The sequence below is a fragment of the Ictalurus punctatus genome, chromosome 5 (genome assembly GCF_001660625.3).
Source record: "Ictalurus punctatus breed USDA103 chromosome 5, Coco_2.0, whole genome shotgun sequence".
Lineage (NCBI taxonomy): Eukaryota > Metazoa > Chordata > Actinopteri > Siluriformes > Ictaluridae > Ictalurus > Ictalurus punctatus.
The window spans coordinates 10,842,219-10,867,317 of record NC_030420.2 but is presented as its reverse complement, the minus strand read 5'-3'; the positions used below and the strand labels follow the sequence as shown (position 1 = coordinate 10,867,317).

General features: G+C 39.2%; 2 protein-coding genes and 1 long non-coding RNA gene across 6 annotated transcripts in view; 2 read left to right on the top strand and 1 right to left on the bottom strand.

Moving 5' to 3' along the window:
- slc25a27 (solute carrier family 25 member 27) overlaps positions 1–263 on the bottom strand; it is an 11,677-nt gene extending 11,414 nt beyond the window's left edge. Inside the window, exon 1 of one of the 2 annotated variants that reach the window (XM_017468918.3) lies at positions 180–263. The gene's annotated coding sequence lies outside the window, so the exon portion shown is untranslated. Of the gene's footprint in view, positions 1–110; positions 129–179 lie in introns of those variants that run through there. The other variant, XM_017468917.3, reaches the window with a different exon arrangement.
- On the top strand, positions 244–15,480 carry LOC108266001 (uncharacterized). The gene is made up of 2 exons (XR_006982544.2): positions 244–332; positions 14,690–15,480. It is a non-coding gene; the product is annotated as an uncharacterized LOC108266001 (long non-coding RNA).
- A 3,800-nt stretch (positions 15,481–19,280) lies between these two features.
- Positions 19,281–25,099, top strand: part of apeh (acylaminoacyl-peptide hydrolase) — a 36,462-nt gene continuing 30,643 nt past the window's right edge. The window contains exon 1 of one of the 3 annotated variants that reach the window (XM_017468310.3): positions 19,281–19,474. In XM_017468310.3, the coding sequence (XP_017323799.1) occupies positions 19,463–19,474 (12 nt within the window). In that variant the 5' untranslated portion in view covers positions 19,281–19,462. Of the gene's footprint in view, positions 19,475–20,513; positions 20,618–21,149; positions 21,303–25,099 lie in introns of those variants that run through there. The other 2 variants (XM_017468313.3, XM_017468312.3) reach the window with 2 other exon arrangements.

The following is a 25,099-nucleotide window of genomic DNA, read 5'->3' as shown; positions in this document are numbered from 1 at the left end:
GAATGCGTCATGGTCGAAAACACGCCCCTTCCTTTCGTTGCTATGGACTACAGAGTTATGTGTTTTTAGCTTTGTCGCTTAGCTGTTTGAGGCTAGCGTTGTCTACTTACCATGCAATTTACTTGTTTAGTGTGAAGTTGGGCTACCGAGACTGTGTGCATGTGTGGTGTGCTGCTCACTCTCAGTGCGGTGTGCCGTCAAGGCTCCCATCTGTGTAGCATGGTAGTTTAACGTAGCTCCGGTCGGAGCGCCAGCTGTTGCCGTCACAACTATTAAAGAAGCTATCATGACTTTTGTATGTGCCATCGTGAGTACTATGTCATCGGATCACGGTCGGTAAAGCATTTAGTTCCATTACATTTTTTTTACTTTCTTGGCCAGTCTTTAACTTCAAAATAAAATGTATTTTTGTATGAAAACCCATGCCTCTGCCTGTTCTAAGTGGAACGTATTTTCATGTCTTTATTTGGGTTGTTTTCTCCGTTTTCTTGGGGTTGTGTAGTTGCAAAACGAGCCACATTGCTACATATGTGTTTTTGATACATTTGATACATGGAAACATTTTTGATAATTCATGTTCCATACCTGTCTGTTATAGTTGTATAAATGTCATAATATTTATTCCAAAAAAAAAAACCAACAAAAAAACATATATATATAATATATTTATGCCACATGATATGGGAGGCTTGGTTGGGGGGGCTTTAGTTACAAAAGGTTGAGAGCCTCTGGAATAGAATATCCTTATTTTCATTGTACAAGAACAACGTAATTGAATTGCAACTTTCTTAATGGATGCAATTACATTCATTTACAATATGATCGTTAACAGTGATGGGATTTGGTTTATAAATATACTACTAACATAAATATTGTGTATTCCTGTATGGCAATGCAAACAATGTATAATAGCATTTTTATAATTTTAGTCCAATAATAATTGTAGTGCACTTGAATGTGCAAAGTAACAGCATTATTAAAACAATACTAAGAGATTGGGTAAGACATGAAAGTGTGAGTAAAGAATAGACACTAAGTCTGACCAGTATGCTGTTGTAGGCTACAGAGCAGCAGCATACAGTAGTGATAAGGTGATAGCACGTTACTGTGCAGTTGATCTGTGACTGGTGTTTATCAGTACAGTGAGTGTTGTGGAAAACAATCTTTCCAGCCTAAGTCAAAAAACTTCAGAGACAGAGGGTTAGATGTCAAAAAGTAAATAAACTTTATTGAAACAATAAAGTGAGACAGTCTACAGAAAGTCTAAATTATGCAAACACACAGCCCTTTATATTTATATATATATATATATATATATATATATATATATATATATATATATATATATATATATACACACCTTTCTCCACAGCGTACTCATCTTAGGTGGGGTTTTGCCTTTCATTAAAACAGACCAATCTTCTTTGCCACAATTAAATATTCATGTCTATATGTTATCTTAAATTTGTGGAGTATGTGTAGTTAGTTGTTTTTCCTGAAAATGTTTGTTTATATATAATGTTATATATATATATATATATATATATATATATCTCAATGAGCATCTGTCTGTTTCTATCTGCTTGTCCTAGCTTATATCTACCTCCCTCCCTGAGGCCCTCTCCTAACTCCTAAATTGGTATCTGGCCTCAAGGTTATTTACTTACAAAAGCGAATATCTAATGCCATTTTATTGCTGTGCAGAAAAGCGCCGGCTTATACAGAAGAACAATTATTGTACAGTAACACACAGAATTCATCTAACTCAGTACACACTTAGAATATACCTTGATCAAAAAGTGTTCTATGGATTTAGATTATGCCACTAAATATTTAATATACATATAGATTATGCTTAAGTAATACATCTAAATGTTCGTCATACATATTGATTACAGAGTATTAGCATATCCAAATGTTTAATAATACACAAATTAGGCTGAATTTAAATTGAATAGGATTGAACATAATTTTGAAAACTTTACTGGTATAAAGGTGCATATAATTAAACATCTGCTAAGTAATAAATATATAATCTTAACAAGTGGTATTTTATTTGCAAGACAGCATTAAACAATTATTGTAAATACACTGCACTGGCTATCAAATAGTTATGTGAATGGCAGTAACAGGGAGGACAGTTTGGCTTGTGTGACATACACTGTGGACAAAAGATTGTGGACACTTGACACTGGTTCTTTCCCAAACTGTTGCCACAAAGTTGGATGCATACAATAGTATAGAATGTGTTTGTATGCTGTAGCATTACAATTTCCCTTCAATGGAACTAAGGGACCCATACATGTTCCAGCATGACAATGCCCCTGTGTGCAAAGCAAAGTCCATGAAGACATGGTTTACCAAGGTTGGAGTGGAAGAACCCAAGTGGTCTGCACAAAGCCCTGACCTGAATCCTACCTAATACCTTAATTGTAATCCTGACTGCACACCCAACCTGCTCACCTGAGAGCAGTGCCGGACCTCACTAATGCACTTGTGGCTGAATGGGCAAATCCCCACAGCCACACTCCAAAATCTATTAAGATTCAGTGTTTATATGTCATATGCATATACATAGCAGTTACAATAGTGCAGTTAAAAGAAATGCAGCTACTCCAAAGTCTGTGCATATCATGAACAATAAATACACTATACAGACATTATAACAATAGGTGCAGGGGTAAGAGAGTAAGGGAGAGTGCAGACAAAACAAAAGCATACAGAAATACACATATGAATATGTATCTGTATATATTTACATTCATATGTACACTAAAATGTCCTGTGCAAATGAATACGCACACGTACTCGCTTTCTATTATTACGATCTTGCATAATAATGACCCATCAGCAAATGTTTATGTTTAACCTACTAATGAATACTTTACCCACATGGGCTAGCCGCCCCTTGTTGTCAAACTGACTTTTTATTATTATTATTATTTATTATTATTATTATTATTATTATTATTATTATTATTATTATTATTAATATTAGACTAGGCCAAAAGTTATTTGGTAATATAGAATAATTTACATTCTTGTAATCTACACGTTATTTATTCGGAACAGATTGGGAAAGATTTCTTTACACTCTCTACAATCTGGCAACTCTTCACCACAGGTGTAGCCTATACAGATTGTGCCATCTAGCGTAAATCCAGACACAGTTTACATCCAGTCAATGGGGAAAGCTACAAAAATGATGTGAATTAAAATCACAATACTTCTTCTCCTTATTATTATTATTATTATAGTATCACACCCAATATCAGGTCCGTCATTCGTTGCTATCCACAGCGTCTCAGCTGCACTCTGTACTATAGCAGCTATACGATTAGCCTGAAAACACTACTCCAGTTGAAGGTTTCTGCGTGACGTCAGCACGAGCTCCATTTATGCCATACATTTTATGGTGCTTTTTGCTTCAAACTATCGAGTCACAACGCTTCAGTTCCAGGCATTAAAAATCCCCATATAGGTAACCCAGTGGGTTACAGACTTCTCCCATAATGGCAGTTTCATTGTGTGTAACAACTGTAAGTATAGAACGAATTTTATTTTTACACATTTTAGAGATAGACTACACCCGACATTTGCTTGGTTAGGGCTGTAGATAAACAGCGTGTTTGCATATCGTGATTAACCTGTTCGCAAAATATAGTTGTAACGAGCAATACCACTGTACCTATTCGTGTGAATAAAAAAAGATGGTTCTTTCTAATTCTGTGGGTATTTTTTTTTTTTTTTTAGCAACTTCCGCGTTTGGGCTCAATCAGCTTGCTGAACATGTGCATCTGAACCGGCACAATGGAGCAACTGTGGTTTTCAATTCTGCAGTTGTTTCTACAGGATTATAGCATTTACAAACCAATTGAAAACATGCAGATTTTTTTTTTTTTTTCGCTATTTGCTAAAGGACCGTGCAATTCAAGTCAATAAAATCACATGTATTGTCTTTTTGTTATACTAGATAGAGTCGCTGCAGTTTTGTAGGTTTGGGCGCCTCCCTGCCAAAAAAACAAACAAACAAAAAAAAAAAACATTTGATTACTGCAGATTAGTTTTGATCAGATCAGTTCAAATAGAAATGCAGCGTTGAACGTTTGCAGGCTTTCTTTTCTGTATAGCTCTTGGATGTTTTGCAATGTTCTTCTCATTCTTACCTGCACACCTATATCTGGGGTTTTAAAATTGAAATTTGGCTCTGGTATCTTTCTAACTGCCATGGAAAATGAGAATCAGTTGTGTGTGACTGTATGAGAGAGTGTGTGCAATAAATGCTTCCACCATACAGCCATGCTCAGCTCTGTCATTAGTAAAGTGTGACTTTGAGTCTTAATCTGCCCTTGCCAGCTCGCATGTGTTAAGTCCTGTGATTTTTAGCCTACTATCTTGTCCATCATAGCAGGGGGGAACCATCTTGACGGGTTGTGAAAACAGATCCCGAAAGGGAAACAGAGTTCAATACAACATCAGTTGTAGGCTCTAAACCAATGGTCACCAACTCTTCCTGGAGATGTACCCTCTTGCAGGGTTCATCTCCAAATAAAATCTACCACCTGTTTTAGGTGCTCAAGAACTTTTTTAGGGCACGATTATGGTTGCATGCACGTACACGTGCATATGCATCGTCTGGTTGTCTGGTCTTTTTCCAATCTACCCAGTTTTGGTGTGCCACTGTAGCCTCAGATTCCTGTTTGTCAAGTCATATACAATGTGCAGTATACTGCGAGTACGTTTACATGGACAGCAATAATCAAATTATTGTCCTTATTCTGAAAAAGACAATGTGATTAAGGTGTTTATATGAGTTGCTTTTAGAATATTCCTTTCATGTACCCGTTTTACATGTTATAAAACATAGATCGATTAACATCACACGTCATTACGTCACCACGCCACGCCATCCGACATTCCCTCCAGAATTTCACGTATCAACATACAGTTCGTCTTCATTCTGATACCATGTACAGTTTTGGGTATTTCATTTTTAATTTTCCGAAAGCTTCAAGTGCAGTTAATTATTTGTCATGCTATACGTGCAAATAGGCAACTGCTTGAAGCCATGGACTGCGACCGAAACCGCATACTTTTCTACTATATATTAGTTGAAATACATGTATCTCGCCTACTATATAGCAGGTAAGTATACGGTTTCGAACGCAACCATGCGCTCTTGTTAGCCATCAAACGGTTGAGCACTGCCGTGTGTATATGTGTCCTGTTGCAAAATGCGGCGAAAACTCCGACACAACGTTAATAGTGTGATTAAGGTGTTTATATGTCTGTAATGCACATCGATAATGTGACTAAAATAGGAATACTCCACATGTCTTAATTCGATTTGTGTTCGAGTATGACTTTAGTCGGATTAAGGTAAAGTGCTTACAGGACATAAACAAAGAGCAACAGGGATAAGAAGCCTGCATTGAGGGAGTATGGGAAATAGTGGAGGTACACAGAGAGGCAGTAGAGCACAATTATTCCAATCACAAAAGCCATTTAACAGGACTTATGTGATTAGACTGAGATGATGGCTGAAATGCGTTGATGCTTTTCTGTTCACTACAGATATAAAGAGTGGTTATCTGAGTTACCATAGCCTTCCTGTCATCTCAGATCACTCTAGTCCATTCTCCCCTGACCTCTATTATTAACAAAGCGTTTCCGTCTTAGCACTTTGTAAATATCTGCACTAAATCATGATTCAAAGAAATTCTGTAAAGATTTTGACAAATCTACTATAATGCATTTGCTGTTTCAGTTTTAAAAAATGAATGTGGATCATGAAGTCACACTCCTTGTGAATGAAATTCATAGACTTGGCAGCAAAAGTAAGTATATCCAGCTCCTTGATTATTATTAATCCTTTTTTTATCTATGTGCATGCCTCATTGTGTCAGTTGAGCAGACTTTTCCTTTTAGGGGAGCCTGCAATTTATTCAATTAGTTACTCCATCCATCCCATCCTCCATCCATCCATTTACCCCTTCCTCCCTCCAGAATACACCTAGGATGAGACCCAGTCCAACACGGCACCATGCAGGCATACATTCACTGACACCTATGGAGACACCAGTTCACCTATTGGCATGCTTTTGGGAGGTGGGAGGAAAGCGGACAACCCAGAGAAAACTCGTCGACATGGGAAAAACATGTACAGTTAGTAAACTGAGCTCAGGAGGGACCCTGGCAGGGCTCTATGGTAACATTTTTTTAGGAGCACTTGTGCTCATAATTACAAAAATTTAGAAGCACAGTCAAAAATTTAGGAGCACGGTTGAAGTTTATTATTTTTTTAAGAGATGGTAATGTTAACATGCCACAATATAACGCACAAGTAGGTATGAGAATACTTGAACTTCACAATTATGACAGAATTTAGGAACATAGTGTGAGCCATGACAAATTAATTTACCTTCTGATAAACTAAATTCATATTTTCAGTTAATGTTACAGACTGTATGCAAAAAACAACAACTGTTGACCTGTTCCACCTTGTAAACAAATACAAAAAACCTCAATGTTCAGTCTTTGAAGTCTGCTCCTCTTAAATCTATTTAAAGCTACACTATTAAACATTTTCCAGATTCTTCAAAACCAATTCTCAAACCGCTCTGCTTATATTGTGTATATACCCGAATAATCTTATATAGGACGTGATTGGGTGAGTTCATTTAACCGTCAGATGCAAAGCACTTTAGTTTAATGGTGTTCATTACTGATGCTCCGATCAGGATTTTTACAGCCGATACTGATTTCTTGTCTTCTTGATCGACCGATACCGATCCAGATACCAATCTTTTTTTGTTTAAGCTTTAATCAAGAGCTCTATCATAAACAGTTAAATGTAAGCTCATGGTCACTTTTAATTTAATTAAAATAATAGCAATGACAAATACTGTTGGTTAATTGATAAATAAACAAGCATAAAATATTAATTTTAAAATATCTGAAACAATAGAGTCCTAATTAAAAGTAGACTAATATAAAAATTATCCATATTAGGAAAAAGAAGGCTAATAGCTTTCTAAAGAAATAGCTTACTAAGATATTCAAATTGATTATAAATGCAACCCATAGTAATTAAACATTATTTCAGTTCTCATTTTGTTTATATTTTATGAATTTATTATAAAAATGTCTATTTTTTAAATTAAATGATTTATTTATAACTAAGCACATTTTCTGACTTCGCATTTCATTAGTTTTTTCGTTTGTTTGTTTATCAGTTATTCTTTTTAGATCAGTTCCCCAAGTACAGTGTTGCCATGTCTGCTGATACTGCTGTTGCTGAAACTACATGTCGGTCGTTTGTGTAACACTCGCAAAAAGACTCTTCATTTCCTCTCTATCTTTTCCAAAAAAAAATTAAATAAATCTATTTTTTTCTGTCCCTTTAAAAAAATAAAAATAAAAGGGAGAAAAGTATGAGTGAGAGAATTCAGGAGTTGTGTTACGCCTTGCTCCCATTTCATCATGGGGAGGACTGCACACTTTCTGTGTCTTGGGGAGGAGCACGCCATGGCAGCCCTCGAGAGGTCTGACTGTGTGCACTGTGAATGCCTTACAATCAGGAAGCTCCGCTTGGGGTCTTAGCTCCAGGGGATCTCGTATGGATCTGGAAGAGGAGCCGGAGATGAGCGCTGCTCTCTCTCTTGCTGAAGGTGGAGGAGGCGCTTGCGAGCTACCTCTCTCCATCGACGGCAGGTAATTTAGGGGGGCCGGCTTTGCCATCCAAGCCATGTAAGGCCACCATGGCATTGGTGGGCAAGGCCTATGCAGTAGTGGGTCTTGCTTGTGGGTCACTGCAGACAATGGCAGTGTTGCAGGCTTACCAAGCAGACCTGCTGAGTTCGCTCAATATACAGCGGCATTCAGCCAGTTCCTCTCCTGTTGTGTCAAGTTCACCCGGGCATCCACATGTGGAGCCCAGGCCAGCGCTAGTGCGAGGGAGGCACAAAAGGCGAGTACGGCAGCCCACCTCCCCCAACAGACAGCCAGGGGAACCAGGCAACCACAGTCGAGGCCTGCTACTGGGCCTGATCTGAGAATGGTCATAAAGGCCAAGCAGACAAAGGAGGAGCGGTCCTGAGGGGCCATGGAGGGACGCATCAGGGGACATGAGGTTGTTAGGGCAGTTAGCCCCCAGTACTACTGTAGGGCCTCCCCTAGCCATGGCTGTCCAAAATTTTCAGTCTTCTCTGGTCAGCGAAGTGTCACAGGACAACGAAAATCTGATGCTTTCCCTGCAATAGAATGTGGAAAGGTTAACGTCACTAAAAGACCACCTGGTATTGTGGAAACTACTGCCAAATGTGTCTCCATGGGTTCTGTCTACCATAGAAAAGGGTTACCGGGTCCAGTTCAGAGCTCGACCCCCCGGTTCAGAGTGCTTAACACAGTAGTTAGCACAGAGCAGAACCCGACATTAGCACAGGAAGTAAAATCCCTCTTGGACAAAGGGGCCATAGAACATGTACCCCGTTCCCTGAGGGTGGGAGGTTTTTACAGCCATTATTTCCTGATCTGCAAAAAAGAGAGGAGAATGTGGCTAATTTTAGATCTGCATCATCTGAACTGTACTCTTTGGACATACAGGTTCAAGATGCTGAAGCACAAACTTGTCATTCCACAGATTCAGTTTGAGGACTTGTTTGTGACGATAGATCTAAAAGGTGCATATTTACACATAGAAATATTCCCCAGTCACAGGAAGTTCCTGAGGTTTGCGTTGGAGGCAACGCATACCAATATCGGGTTCTTCCCTTCAGGCTATCTTTATCCCCTCACACCTTCCCAAAGTGCATGGATGTCATTCTGGCTCCATTGTGACTCCAGGGCATCCGTGTACTAAACTACCTGGACGACTGGTTAATTGTAGCACAATCCAGGGAACTGGTGGTTCAACATCAAGATGTTGTTCTCACCCACATGAGGAGCTTGGGGCTCAGGTTGAACCTCAGAAAAGTATGCTTTCTCCAGTGCAGTGGACAACTTTTCTAAGGGTTATAAGGATTCTACTGCAATGAGGGCATTTCTGTCCCCAAAATGTGTAGGGTCAATCCTATCAACATTGATCAAGATAAAGCTGGATCTTGGCATCCCCTCCAATCTCAATGAGAGACTGTTGGAGCTTATGGCAGCAGCAGCCAACATCATACCGTTGGGTCTATTGCACAGGAGACCGTTTCAGTGGTGGCTGAAAAGTTGGGGGTTTCGTCCAAGGGCAAAACCTCTGAGAGTAATCAGTGTCACGTGGCAATGCCTACATGTTCTGAGAATTTGGAAGTGTGCCCGGTTTCTAGAATTGCGTCACACTCTACGGGTGTCTCCTTATCGCAAGACGGTAATAACACACACCTCCCTCATGGGCTGGGGCTTAGACAGCTGTCCAGCTCACAGTCTCTGGAGCAGCCCTCATCTGGAGTGGCATATAAATTGTCCAGAAATGCGGGCCATATTTCTTGAGGAAGAAATTCTTTCTTCCTCAATTGAGAGGTCACCATGTGTTGACGGACAACACAGCAGAGGTCTCATATATCGACCACCAGGGAGGATTATGTTCGTGCCCCCTGTTCAGGCAGATGCAACTAATTCTTCTCTGGGCAGAGGGAAAGATTTGTCAGTGCAATGTACATTCTGGCAACTGGAATGTGGGGGCATACATGCGGTTGAGGCAGGTTTGGTCAAGCAGAAGTGGATGTGTTCGCCTCTGTGGAGACAACGCACTGCCCGCTGTGGTTAGCCCTCACTCCTCCCACACCATTAAGGATGGACTGCATGGTGCACATGTGGCCGAGGTCACATCTATATGCTTTTCCCCCGATTGCTCTGCTCCCACAAGTTCTAGCGAGAGTTCACCAAGACTGTCTATGTCTGCTGCTAGTAGCACCTTATTGTCCAACTCGAATATGGTTCTCAGAGACAACACCCCAGCTAGATGGCACTCCTTTGGAGATTCCCATACGCAGGGATCTACTGTCTCAAGCCAGAGGGCTGATTTATTACCCTCGGTCGGAAATATGGAAACTGTGGGTCTGGCCCCTGAGGGGCACCAGCTCATCGATTCTTATCTCACAACTGAGGTTGTAGAGACTATGTAGAATGCTAGAACGCCATCCATGACGAAATTGTATGCGCTCAAGTGGCAACTCTTTGTCTCGTGGTCTGAGGAACGTCAGCTAGACCCAGCGAACTGCGCAATGGCTACAATCCTAGAGTTCTTACAAGGATGTGTCTTTGCGGGGTTGGCTCTTCCTACAATCAGGGTCTACATGGCCGCCATTTCGGCTAGCCACGCCCCATTGATGGAGCCTCTGTGGGGCAACATCCTCTAACTTCAAGGGTTATGCATGGTGTCAGGCAGCTGAGGCACATCTGCAGACCACGCATACCTTCCTGGGACCTTTCTGTGGTCCTCGAAGGCCTGTCAGGTGCTGCATTTGTTCCCTTAGGGTCAGCTGAATCTAAAGGTAGCTCTTCTGCTGGCCTTGACATCTCTCAAGTGAGTAGGAGATCTACAAGCTCTCTGTTGCCCTTCCTGCCTTGACTTTACCCCTGGAATAGCGAAGGCTTTCCTGTATCCTAGGCCGGATTATATTCCTAAAGTGCCTACATCTGCTGCCCAGTCAGTGGTGTTGCAGGCTTTCTGCCCTCCTCCGTTCCTCATACTGGAAGAAGAGAAATTGCACCAACCGTGTACAATAAGGGCTCTCTGTACTTACATCCACTGCTCCGGCCAGTGGCGTAAGTCAGAGCAGCTGTTGGTGACAGTAGAGGTGATGCTGAGTTGAAGCAGTGCATCTTAGGTAGTGTAAGCAATCTCCATTGCTTATGATTCACGCGGTCTCGCTATGCCTCAGGGTATAAGGGCTCATTTCACTTTCGGGGTTGCCTCCTCGAAGGCTTTGTCCAAAGGGGTATCCTTACAGGATGTGTGTGCTGTGTCGGGGTGGTCTACGCTGTACACATTCATTTGATTTTACAGCCTGGATATACATTCCAGCCCAGGCTTGAGTGTCTTGCAGTGACCCTCGGGCTCGGATCTTTTTGAACAGACTGTACCCTCAGTATGACAGAGTGGGTATTCTCATTCCCACAGCGTTCAGCTAATGCAACGTGGAGTTCCCTTTGAAAGGGAACTTCTGGGTTATGCATGTAACCCTGCTCCCTAAGAAGGGAACGAGATGTTGCGTAGCTTTGTCATACTGGGGCATGCCTGTGAAATGCGCTTAATTGCCACGTCACCAGATCACAGCAGGCCTATAAATAGGCATGATGTTACACAAGCTTCAGATACCAGTCATACGCGAGTGCGCTTCCCACAGTGTTCACCTAATGCAACATTTCGTTCCATTCTCAGGGAACAGGGTTACATGCGTAACCCAGACATTTTTGGGGAGATTAAATCAAAACATGAAAACTGGGGTTGACTTTTCTAGTGATATCTGACAACAGTGATCTTAAATGAAGTGAATGCGCTGTCTTTTGAAGTTGGTGAAGGGTGAGCGGCAGCGTACTGTATGTTTACAGACTGAACGGTTGATTATGATTGGTGAGGAATTATTTAATAAAGAAATTTTAATTAAACCCACCTTGTAGCTTTAGCATTATTATTAATTTACTTGCGCCCTACGCCACTGTGACTACACGAGCATGTCACAGTCACAGGTTCAGGTCATTTTGCGCAATCAATAAAAGATGGCGGTTTGTGAGATGGGAAATTTGAGAGAAGCAGATGATATACATTGTTACTCTTATCATTAGGGATGTCACGATACCAAAAATCTCGTAGTCGGTACTGATACCATCAAAAGTACATGATACTCGATACCAAAGTTGATACTGTTACGCCACGGCCAGCAGAGGTTTGTTAGTTAAACCCCCTGTGTGACTGCGCACATCGCGCAGTATTAAAGTTGGTTTAGTTCGTCAAGTGAGGGAAGTATACGGGTATGTGATAATGTGTAGCATGCTAGCGGTCGTAGCTAGGGGACCAGCGTGAGTATAGTCCGTAGAGACCGCGCTCCCTGTGTTTGTTTATCTGTTTGTTTGTTTCTTGTTTAAAAAATAAAGACGGTGATTTACCTGCATCCGCCTCCAGTCTCGTACCGTAACAGATACCACGGTGTGGTTTAAAAAAATAAATAAATAAAATAAAAATTTCTAAATAAAATTAAAAACTCCTGGAAGACATCCTCCTCTGGCTAATACTGGCAAAAAGGGAGAGAGAGAGAGAGAGAGAGAGAGAGAGAGAGAGAGATATTTTAGTTATCAAACACTGTTGGACAATGACTAATAAAACAGTGCTAAGTGCAAAAGTGCACTCTTAAATCCACGCATGCACACACACACACACCCACCCCTTATACTCTGAATGCAAGCATTAGTTTAAATTCACTGACATGGTGTCAGGCCAAAAAGATTTATTAAAAGCATTAACATTGGAATAATTATTAGTGACATTATTCTACATTTTGATGACAGGACACAGGCTGAATGGCGATGCATGGTGGCCCATTAGGAGGTAGTTTATAACATTGCAATGTGTTAGCATCGTTAACAAGTAACTGGCTATCGCAAACATTACATGGAGCATAACTTTAGCTGGTTTCACGGCCACAATGCCAGCTGCCTCAAGCAAACATAATATAGGGCCCGTCTTTTCAGGTGCTTCGCCAAATTCCAGGTGTTTCCTCACTTTGTTTGAAATGAACGATAGCTTCGGCTGCACACCAGCAACCAATGCTACCTTTCTTCTCAACGAGCTTTCCTCTCTCTGCCTCTCAATGAGTCAGGGCGGAGCTAAACTCGTCGCCATCTTCTGTAGTTTTTCCTGTGTGCTTTCTTCTTCTTCTTTACCACTTGTGGACCGACTAATACACTTATGCGTATTTGCTGCCCCCTTCAGTTCCGGAAGAATTGCAACCTAGGCTACTGCAGGAAAACAAGTACCGTCACATTTTAAGAATGTTGGTACCGACTTGGTACTGAAGTATCCATTCTTGTGACATCCCTACTTGTCATCATAATGGCTTCTTTGCAGTATTTGCACACGTGTTTGGTTGACTGAGGTGATGAAAAGTAGTGTGAAAGTAACTGTTGCGCATTTTGGACTTCCTTTTGGACTTTGCGTTTTTTGGATATTTTTTCACAGTCGCACAAAGTACAATTCAATTGCAAATGCGAGTCAAATGGTCGCACTGTATAGCCCTGCCTGGAGATGTGAAATTATATACATACTGTAGTTGACACACAGTTGTTTTTGGAGCATTATATCTTTAACTGAGCCAAAATAAAGCCTAGTTTATTTCTAGAGGAAAAATCTTTTGTATGTCGTAGCATTGTGATGCTACTCCTATATTGAGAATCAGTCCTGTGTGTGTTCCGTCAAGAAATACCTACAGTATTTACAACCCCAATTCCAAAAAGCTGGGATGCTGTGTAAATCCCAGAGAAGACTTTAACCAGCATTTGTGGATGGCACAGTGAACTGTGTTCACAGACCATGAATTCTGAGCCCATGCAGTGATTTCCATTACAGAATCATGCCTGTTTTAATGCAGTACCACCTGAGGGCCTGAAGTTCACGGGGATGCAATATTGATTTTCGCCCTTGTCCCTTGCGCACAAGGGATTTCTCCAGAGTCTCAGAATCTTTTGATGATATTATGTACTGTAGATGATGAGATTTACATTGAGGAACATTATTCTGAAATTCTCCCACAATTTGTAGACATTTTTTCACAAATTGGTGAACCTCTGCCCATCTTTACTTCTGAGAGACTCTGCCTCTCTAAGATACTCTTTTTTATACCCAATCAGGTTACTGACCTGTTGCCAATTAACCTAATTAGTTGCAAAATGTTCCTCCAGCTGTTTCTTTTTAGTAACACTTACTTTCCCAGCTTTTTGTTGTCCTGTCCCAACTTTTTTGAGATGTGTTGCAGCCATCAAATTAAAAATTACCTTATTTTTCCCTTAAAATGGTACTTTTCCAGCATTGTGTTTTTATTTACATTTTACACAGTGTCCCAACTTTTTTGGAATTGTGGTTGTACACAACTGATATAACTTTAACTATATTTAAAATATTGATGTTTAAAATGATTGTGATGTACTATAATCTTTTTCTAACAGTAAAGCGTCTTCATATTTCTCCTGTTGTGTTGCCAGATTCTTGTATAAATTTGTACTTAATTGACAATGTATTTTGATAAGTGTTGTTAACAGTTCTGAGCATTAGCACAAACTCTACCGTCTGGTTATCTGAGGCTCTTTCTGTTCTTCCTTTCACTTGTTTTGGGTCAATTGCTGGAAACATCATAGCTGTTGTTACGTGCATGAGTGTCTTCTGATGCAAGAACTATTAGGCTTCTTTAACAGAAGTGTGCTTGCTGATATAACTGTTAAACCAAGATTATAGTAATTATCATTCCATTTAAAATAGCTGACCAGTTCTCGGTCAGAATCCACAACATACTAATACTGTTAATTCCAGAATTATCTTAGACACTATTAAGCTTTTAATCACTGAGCTCTATTTACTGCATATATTCTGTTACTAGTACTTCTGATAAACACACGGTGGATTGTTCATTGCGGTTATGATGAAAGCTTTGGTAAACGCACCTTTATATAATTCTAAAATCTAAATACAATAACTACTCCTCTTCTTTTTCAGATGCAGAAGGTAAAATCAGTGTCAAATTTGGTGTCCTGTTCAACGATGACAAGTGTGCCAACCTCTTTGAGGCACTCGTTGGAACATTTTAAGCAGCCAAGCAAAAGAAGGTCATCACGTTTCAGAGCAAGCTCTTACTGCAAGGAGTTCATGACAATGTTGATGTTATATTACTGCAGGAATGAACTAACAAACTGCCCAGTATCTTCTTTGTACAATTTTATAAATTTGGTTTTATTGAGGGGAATGAGTGCTTTTTGACCAAACATCTATCACTATAAACAAACACACTATCATATAACTAGTTATTTAAAAAATATATTTATGTCTATGATAAACCTTTAGATGTGTGACTGCAAAACAAAATATATATTGTTTTTTTTTTGTTTTTTTGTTTTTTTAAACATATCTTGTATAGAATTTAATTTACAAGGTTAGGCTCTTGGGAAACTTAAAACTTATAAATACTTATCCAATGTTGTTTTTGTAATGGTAGTTTCCAAAGACCTAGCCGAGGACTTCCCAGTGTAACACTATTACTGTGAAATTGGCTATCAGATTTATTTGTGCCAAATGTTAAGTAGATTATTTGTGTCTTTTAGGTAATCTAGACAATTATGTCAATTTTAATATTGAGAAATTTCTTTTTCAACATAGAAACTTTACCTTAGATATGTAAAGGATTTATGAGAGGTTTATAGCACAAATTTGATAAGGATTACTGTATTATTGATTATTGATGATTATTGATTATTGGTTTCATTCATAATAAACCATTCCTCTTGGTCAAATAGCATGTCTTTTGTCTTAAGAAATTGACAACAGATGTTTCAACAGAAGAAGTACAAGTATTTACTCTATTTGTATAAAGCAAACGGTTACTGGTTTTCATATGTCAATTATCAAACATTTTGAGCTGTAAATTAACTATTAAGCCATACTGTTGTTGTGTATGACTCTTAGGTATTGGGGTCTATAAAAGTTAATGTCAGGTGTCCTTTCTCATGGTAGCTCCACTGTATTACTGTAATATCCCAGTAATGTCCAGATCTGTCAAATCAATTGATAAGTGAGATAACATATGTAATTCATAAACACCAAGGCTGTAAACAAGCAATCTATTTGGTATAACAGGGAATTAACATTATATATCAACATAATAATATAGTGTGATTGCTAAATTAAAGTCACTCATGTAATTTATTTTATGATCTAAGCAAAAAATTATTTAAATGGGCAGATTATCTTAGGTGGTCAGGAGTTATATCTATGGTTGGACAATTTTAATAATTAGCATGGAAATGTTATATTGTACGCCTATCAGCCATAACATTATAACCACCTGCCTAATATTGTGTAGGTCCCCCTTGTGCCACCAAAACAGCTCGGACTCATCAAGGCCGACTCAGACTCCATAAGACCTCTGAAGGTATGCTGTGATATCTGGCACCAAGACGTAGCAGCAGATCCTTTGAGTCCTGTTAGTTGCTAGGTGAGGCCTCCATGGATCAGAGGTGTTTGTCTGGCACATCCACACAAATGAATCAGATTGAGATCTGGGGAATTTGGAGGCCAAGTCAACACCTTGAACTCTTTGTCATGTTCCTCAAACCATTGCTGAACAATTTTTGCAGTGTGTTAGGGAGCATCAACCTGCTGTGATTAGGGAGTAATGTTGCTATGAAGCAGTGTACTTGGTCTGAAACAATGTTTAGATGGGTGGTATGTGTCAAAAATATCCCATGGATGTTATGACCCAATGTTTCCCAGCAGAACATTGCCTACAGCATCACACTGCCTCTGCTGACTTGCCTTCTTCCCATAGTGTGTCCTGGTGCCATCTCTTCGCCAGGTAAGCAACACACCTGTCCGGCAAACTGTAGAGAAAACTGTAATTCATTAGACCAGGCCACCTTCTTCCATTGCTCCATGGTCCAGTTCTGATGCTCACATGAACATTTGTAGGTGCTTTCGACTATGGACATGGGTCAGCATGGGCACTCTGGCTGGTCTGTAGCTACGCAGCCCCATATGTTGCAAGCTGACACTTTTCCGTCATAGCTAGCATGAACTTTTTCAGCATCTTGCAACAGTAGCTCTTTTGTGGGATCCGAACAGACGGGCTAGCCTTCACTCCCCATGTACATCAATGAACCTTGGGTGTCCATGACCCAGGTTGTGCTTTCTTGGACCACTTTTGGTAAGTACTAACTGCTGCATACCAGGAACACCCCACAAGACCTGCTGTTTTGGAGATGCTCTGATCCAGTTGTCAAGCCATCACAATTTCACGCCATGTCAAAGTTGTTCAGATCCATATGCTTGCCCATTTTACCCACTTCCAACACATCAACTTTGAGAACTGACTCTTCACTTGCTGCCCATATATATACTCAGCAAAAAAAGAAACATCCTCTCACATTCAACTGCTTTTATTTCCAGAAAATTTCTTAACATGTGTGTCGTGGAAATTAAACAACACTCACAGACTTGTCCTCTGAAGATAAAAAGGTTTATTACAGAAAGATGGTTAATACAGGATAGAATAAAGCAGGATAGAATAATGAGAGCGCTCTGAAGCGCTTGTGTTGAACCACTACTATATATGAAACGCAGAGAATGACACACTTCTGTGTACAGATAAGAAGCGGTTTGAGGCAGTTCAAACAGGCTATGTTTTATGGTCTTAGAAGATGTGCAGACAAACCTTGAACAGAAGAACATATTTGTGTGTCTGTATAGCAGATAAACATTCTGTACTGATCTAAGTGACATGACATGGCCTTCTTAGGCGTTATCCTCTGATGAGAATGAAACAGAACAAGAACAAAACTATTACAAAGTAAAAATGAATAATTTCCCTCACATGTGTAAATATTTGTATTACCATAACAATATTCAATAATTGAGACATAAACTGAACAAGTTTCACAGACATTTGATGAACAGAAATGGAATAATGAGTCCCTGAACAATGGGGGGTCAATATCAAAAGCAACAGTCAGTATCTGGTGTGGCTACCAGCTGCTTTAAGTACTACAGTGCATCTCATCCTCATGGACTGCACCAGATTTGTCAGTTCTTGCTGTGAGACGTTACCCCACTGTTCCACCACATTTGCAAGTTCTCGATCACGTCTGGGGGACACACATGGTTACAAGTAATTTTCCCCTGCAAGAACAATCAGCTGTCCTTCCTGTCTACCTGTAGCACTGTCTTAGGTATCTTACATTACAGACATTGCTGTTTATTGCTCTGGCCACATCTGCAGTACTCATGCTTCCCTGCAGCAGGCCTATGGCATGTTCACGCAGGTGAGCAGGCACCCTAGGCATCTTTCTTCTGGTGTTTCTCAGAGTCAGTAGCAAGGTCTCTTTAGTATCCTAAGATATTGTAACTGTGACCTTAATTGCCTACCACCTGTAAACTTTTAGTGTCAAAATGACTGTTCCACAGGTGCATGTACAATAATCGTTTGTGGTTCCTTACACAAGCATGAAAAACAAAAACATCTAAACCCATTCCAATAAAGATCTGTAAAGCTTATTTGGATTTTACTAAATGATATTAAAATACAGTGTCCTGAAAAAGGGACGTTTGTTTTTTTTGCTGAGTACTGCATATATATCATACCCCTTGACAGGTGCCAGGATAATCCTGTATTTCAAGATAATGCCTGTAACAAGATAATCGTTAAATAATGTAATCAATAATCACTTCACTTGTCAGCGGTGTTAATGTTGTGGCTGATCAGTGTATATTGCCATTGGCATTCATAGCATAATTGTAAAGATTAAACTACACCCACTTGAATAACTTGTGTACAATTTCTTTAGAGGAACAAAGTAACCAAATGGTGGGCAGAGATGTATTAACAAAAAACAGTCCAAAGTGGCCAAAACCTTCTAAAACTACCAAGGTCCAGACCTGATAACTAGTTATTTCTACAAACACAGATTTTGACATTTATAAAAATGTATAAACATTTCAATTCAATTCAATTTTATTTGTATAGCGCTTTTTACAATAGACATTGTCTCAAAGCAGCTTTACAGAAATATCAACACGGTATACAGATATTAAAGGTGTGAATTTATCCCAACTGAGCAAGCCACTGAGTGGCGACGGTGGCAAGGAAAAACTCCCTAAGATGTTTTAAGAGGAAGAAACCTTGAGAGGAACCCGACTCAGAAGGGAACCCATCCTCGTCTGGGTAACAACAGATATTGTGAAAAAGTTCATTATGGATTTATATGAAGTCTGTATGGCGTTAAGAGCAGCCGTAGTCCCAGCAGTCTGGAATTTCAATTTCAAATGTCTAAATGTCTAAACCTTAATTAATAATCCATTGAAATAGATGTTTCCCCCTGTCTTGACGTGTGATGCATCTGCCCTGTCCTTTGACATAATGGTAATAAAGGAGTGAAACGATCTTGTTGTATACTCTAATCAGTGTGTACAGCACAGGTGCAAGATCTCGCTCTTGTTTTGAGGTCCTGTTCATTTTCTCACATGGCCAAAAACAACACAACTTTCTCCTTGTCTTACGTATGTGACTTTTATTTTGACAGACAATATTTACCAGGAAGTAAGCTTAGCTAAAGTGGGTATTGTTGCTGTTTCACGAACGTGTACTCTCAGACTGTTCACATAAATCAGAGTAGACCAAAGATTGTTAATATTTTCTGTAAAGCACTGTCAGTAAACGTTAGACAAGTGTAACAACGTAGTAGGAAGCAGACGGTGAGAACAGAAACGAGTCTCAGCTGTGACATGGATTTTCAGGTATAGTAAATCAGGTCGTAGTGTGTTTTGAAAGTTAAGGTTGTCTAGCTAGTGGACACTATTTCGTATGCTTGACCTTTCCCCGCTAATTAAACAGTAAAATAATTACACTTGCCTTTATTAAACAAACTGGTATTGCTGTTAATTATTTAATCAAACTGCATTTAGTTTGATACCTATATTGTACATCGTTAGAGCTTGTTTGCAGTCCAATATTTCCATAATAACTACTGAAAGGCGGAAAATACCGAAATAGTCTACTCATGGTTTTCTCCTGTGTTGCTACATCCTCCTGAGTAGCTATAGTTAACGCTAGGATATGGGGTAATTTCAGATATATTGATAAATTGTTATTCTTGTTCTTCCATATTGTCTTAAGATTGCTTGCCGTTAAGGAAAAAACAAGTGCTCCAATACTTTTCTGAAATCCTCAAGGTGTTGAATATTTGCATGGGAAGGACAGTTCAGTTCTGAACAAGCATGGCGTATTATTTTTTGAAGAATAACTAAAAATTTTAATGACATGTTTGGTAATTTGGGTTGCATTTTTCATCCTCAATGACATTTATTTATTGCATACTTATTCATGGCATCACTAAACCAATTTTCAACAACAGGACCTGTTCTCCAGATAATCATCAACATATTCTAATACTGTATGAACACAACAAAACGAGTGAAATTGACTGCATATTAAAATATTGGCCTGAGTAAGATAAAATAACACTATATTAATCCCAGGTGGGGCATTCCAGTGTTACAGCAGCAGGCAAAAGGAAATAGAGAATATAAGACAAAAGACAATATAGCAGCAGAAGAGTACTTAAACAAATTCAAAATAAACCACAAAGCAAATATACAAAAAAAAAAAAACCTTGAGAGTATATGCTCTGAAAAATAGATTATGTGCTAAATTGGACAGAATATAACTAGATACACTTGTATGCAGGTTATAACAGTGTGCAAAAATGTCATTGTGCAGCATTGGACTGAGCAAAATTCTTATAGTATGATGTTTATCCTCCAAGAAGTATTGCAGAAAAATCAAAGTTCCTACTCAGGTGGAGAAGTTATGTGCAGAGTTGTACAGTCTGATGGCTGCAGGTAGAAAGAACCTGTGAAAGCGCTCCTTTCTGCACAGAGGTAAGAGTAATATCATGCAAAGTGTGCTCCTTTGTGCCATGAATGTTGGATGGAGTGGGTGTGAGTGATGACAATGAGCTTGGACAGCATCCTCCTCTTTCACCACAATCTCCACTGTGTCCAGTCTGGAACCCATAACTGATCCAGCTCTCTTAATGACTTTTTGTTAAAGCATCATGAAACACTAAGCTAAATTTTCTGATATTTTAACAGAGGTGTTTGTATCGCACATTATAAAAGACAATCTTAGCATCTGTTAATTTTAATTGTAGGAGAACGCTGGTTAATTTTGAGCTTTTTTCCGCTATTTTCGTCTTCCTGGTTTAAAATCTCGTCCTATCACACGTCACAGGCAGTGACCTGGCAATGTACTATAGTACTTCAATCATATGTTGGTGTCTCATAATTATTCATGAGCCTGTGTGTTCTTATCCTATGAGAAGATTCTGTATCTTAATTATTCATGACAGCACGTGGTGCTTTCCTACAGATGTAGTAGATGACGTGTTCACATGGGTCGCAAGAGTTTGTTTCAGTGGTGTAAGAGGTCGAGTGGGTTTATTCGGGAGAGATATGAGGATTGGAGAAAGGTGGATTTCGGACTTGCTCATGAAAGCAGTTTGCATTAGATCTAGACAATGATGCAGTACTCAGTCCTGAGGACTTTTCTATCCCTTCAAATGAGGTATGTGTCTAATTTTAACCATGACTTTTTTACTTGCCTTTTGAGATAATTAAACCGCTTAAAGCTCCGCAGGCCGTCGCATGCAAAACTATACAACGAGAGTCCGTGTTGAAGGGAAGAGCCTTCTCTTTTTATTCGTGAAAAGCTCGAGCCTATTAGCTATCTACCATTCGACATTTCTCTTATCCGCACTGCCTCCAGCTTGAGGAAAACTATATAATAAAATATAAAAACTGTACATGAAATATATAATATAATATTAAAGCTCCACTGGCCATCTCGTGTAATATTATACAACGAGAGTCTGTGTTGAAGGGAAGAATCTTCGCCTTTTTTTTCGTGAAATGCTCGAGGCTGTTAGCTAACTACCATTCCAACATTTCTCTCATCCGTGCTGCCTCCGGTTTTGTTATGTTTTCCTCCATAGTCACGCCAGGGGCTAATGATTCAAATATACAGGGCTTAGGACCTGCAATGCTATCTATTGTGTCTCCATTTAGCCCTGGGGATTCAGGAGGAGAGAAGTCCTCTTCCTCATCTGCAAACTTTTTCACTATCCATTTTTTTTTTTTTTTTTTTTTTTTTTGAGTGTTGTGAAGGCTCGCCCCCCATCTTCCTCTCCTGCCTTTCCCTGCCACGCCCCCTCTTTGCACAGCCACCCACGCCCATTTAAGTTGCATTTTTCAAAAACATTGAGAGGTAGACTTGAGCTGAAAAGAGGGAGGTTTCATGACCCTTTAAGTCTGTTGGTATCCTGTGTAGTGATGCTATGGCCCCAGCACTCAGGATATTTCTTGCAGTAGCAGAATAACAGGATTTTCAAAAGTATAGTCATGTGGGGAAAAAAACAAAAAGTATACCCCATGGAAATTGTTGGCTTTTTTGACATATTTGGACAAGCAAACATTTGATCATCTTTGAAACAGTGCCTATTAATGAAGTTGATATACTTGAACAAAACCACACAGAATAGCTTTTTCAATAATTTATTTAACAGAAATATCAATGGATGTGTGATTCTTCTGTGGAAAAAGTAAGTACACCCTTGGCCTCAGAAGCTAGTATTGTCCCCTTTAGCAGAAATAACTTCTTGTAGGTTTTTTGCATAATTATCCACCAGTCTCTGACATTGGCTTGTTGGTATTTTTGACCACTCTTCCATACAATATTCTTTCAGTTGCAAGATGTTTGAGAGTTTTCTTGCATGCACATCATTAACCTGTTGAAAGGTCCACTTTCGGTTCAACTTCAACTTTTGGAAAGATGGCCTCATATTATCTTCAAGCACTCTTTGATATCGTGCAGAATTCATAATTGAATCAGTGAATGCAAACTGTTCAGTCCCTGATGCAGTGAAGGAACCCCAAACCATAACACATCCAGCACCATGCTTCACAGTTGGTATGAGGTGCTTCTCCTGAAAAGTTGTCTTTGGTCAGCGCCAAACATGTCTGCTGTTACTCTGGCCAAACAACTCTATCTTTGAATTGGCTGCCCAGAGCACATTATTCCCAAAGGCCTGGTCTTTGCCTATATGCTCATTGGCAAACTGTAGTCTTCCTCTAATGTTATTTTTAGACAGCAAAGGCTTTTTCCTGGCATGCTTGTCATGCAGGTCAAATTTGTGCAATCTCTTTCTGATTGCAGAATCATGCACTTTGACACCAACAGTTGTTGACTTATTAGCAGATCCTGTGATGAAATTTGGGGGTTCTTGGAGAATTATTTTTGCATCAGATGGTCTGCTTTTGGGCTGAATTTTCTGGGACGGCCAGTCCTGGACAAATGGGCAGTCATTTGAAATCTGCACCACTTGTAGATGATTTTGCTTACAGTGGAATGATGTATTTCAAATAATTTGGAGATCTTTTTTCAATCCCTTACCAGACTCCTAGGCATCCACAACCTTTTTTCTGAAGGTCTTATAGAGCTCTTTAGACCTTGGCATGATGACACCACACACCTCAATAGCAAAGGGAACACCAGACACTAGATATGAGAGGGGTATAAATAAGACAGGTTCCACCTGCACTTCCTAAGCAGGTTCTAATCACTGGAACCCAGTCTTGAACACCTGATTCTAATTTTATGGATTTAAAGGTGTGATAAATGTAGGGGTGTACTTAATTTTTCCATGTGACTGATTTGTTTTTTCTTAATTTAAATTGTGAAAATTACTGCAAAATGTAAATTTTATGTAACATTTGATAGCATGTATCAACTTTATTAATAGGTACTGTTTCAAAGAGGATCAAATGTTTGCTTGTCCAAATATGTCAAAAAAAACCAAAATTTCCATGGGGTGTACTTATTTTTTCACATGACTGTAAATGTTAACCTCTAAAATGATATGAACTAGAGGTTGACTGATACCTGATTGTTGGAACTATCTGTTATGGGCAAAAATCCACAATGGCTGAGACGGGTCCATTGTCATTATACAGTACGAGAACGGCCTCTAGAGGCGAAATTACAACTCACTGATACAGTTTTGTTGTGTTATTTGAATTGGTTTTTAATTATTTTTTTTATTTTGTATGTCCCTATTTTTATTTATTTGGAGTGTTATGTTTTCATTCAGTATCAAATTTAAAAACAATCGATTGATTAATCGGTTATAGGCTGCCCAACTTAGCTGTTGGTATCAGTAAAATCCACTATCAGTTGACCTCAAATATGAACACAATACACTAAGTAAAACTGTCTGCATATTAAGTAGTAGGCATACGTAGTGTTCTATATTTCCCAGTCTAACATATTCCCCTGTTTATAAAGATGGTTCATAAAAACACCATTTAATGAACATCAAATCCACCAAAGCATCATTTAACCGTAGTTGTGGGGTGTTTCTTGCATCCATTCATGCATCTGTTATATCCCTTTACTTTTCCTCTCCACTTATTGTCTTTTAAGACTCCACATTAACCTGAGCCATGCTGTCCCAATTTACCAAATCATTGGCGTATGTGCCTTGGAAATGATTCAGTTCTAAACATTTGTACATGATTTGAACTAATTTTATGTTTATTTATTTACTGTAGTACATCTTATGTATATATTCATAATAACTATGTGCATTAGTCATGACACAATTATAACCTTCCTGTTTCATATGGCCCACAGCCCCTTATATGATGTCACATTAATTAAGGTCTGTTATTTTATATATGTTGTTTAACTGTCCAAATTGATCTGAATTCACCCTATAATAAGTTTGTACACTGCAAATATTTGCACTGCTTACAGCTTGCAGAAAATATCAAAATAAATAATTACTGCTTATGCTCAGGGCTAGCTGGTATAAATGGGCAAACAGGCGGGAGCCCTCCCTCTCTTTCAAGGAAAAATGCACTTTAAAAAAATATAAGGCTCAGTTTTTGGTATCTACATCGTATTATTTGCTGCTAAAAATGGCTTTAAGTGAATTATTTCTGACTTTTCTGTAACCAAGAACAATAGCACCACCAACAGACGTAAGAAAAGATTCACAGAATGGTATGACGTTGGGTTGATTTCTAGCCCCGAATGTAGATTCACACAGTCGTGTCAAGTAATTACATTTGATGAAACACCTCCTAGATTCTGTGCGCATTAGGCCTAAATGATTTAACCCTTGTGTGCTGTTTGCTGCTTAGCAATGGATGTACTTTTCACAGGTCATAATAACCAATGCCATCTACTTAGATTTTATACCAGAACTATTATAAATTTTATTGAAATTTTATAATTGAAACGTATGAACAAAACCAACCAGATTGCCATATATTGTGCAATCAGCCATGTCTAAGCTGTTTCTT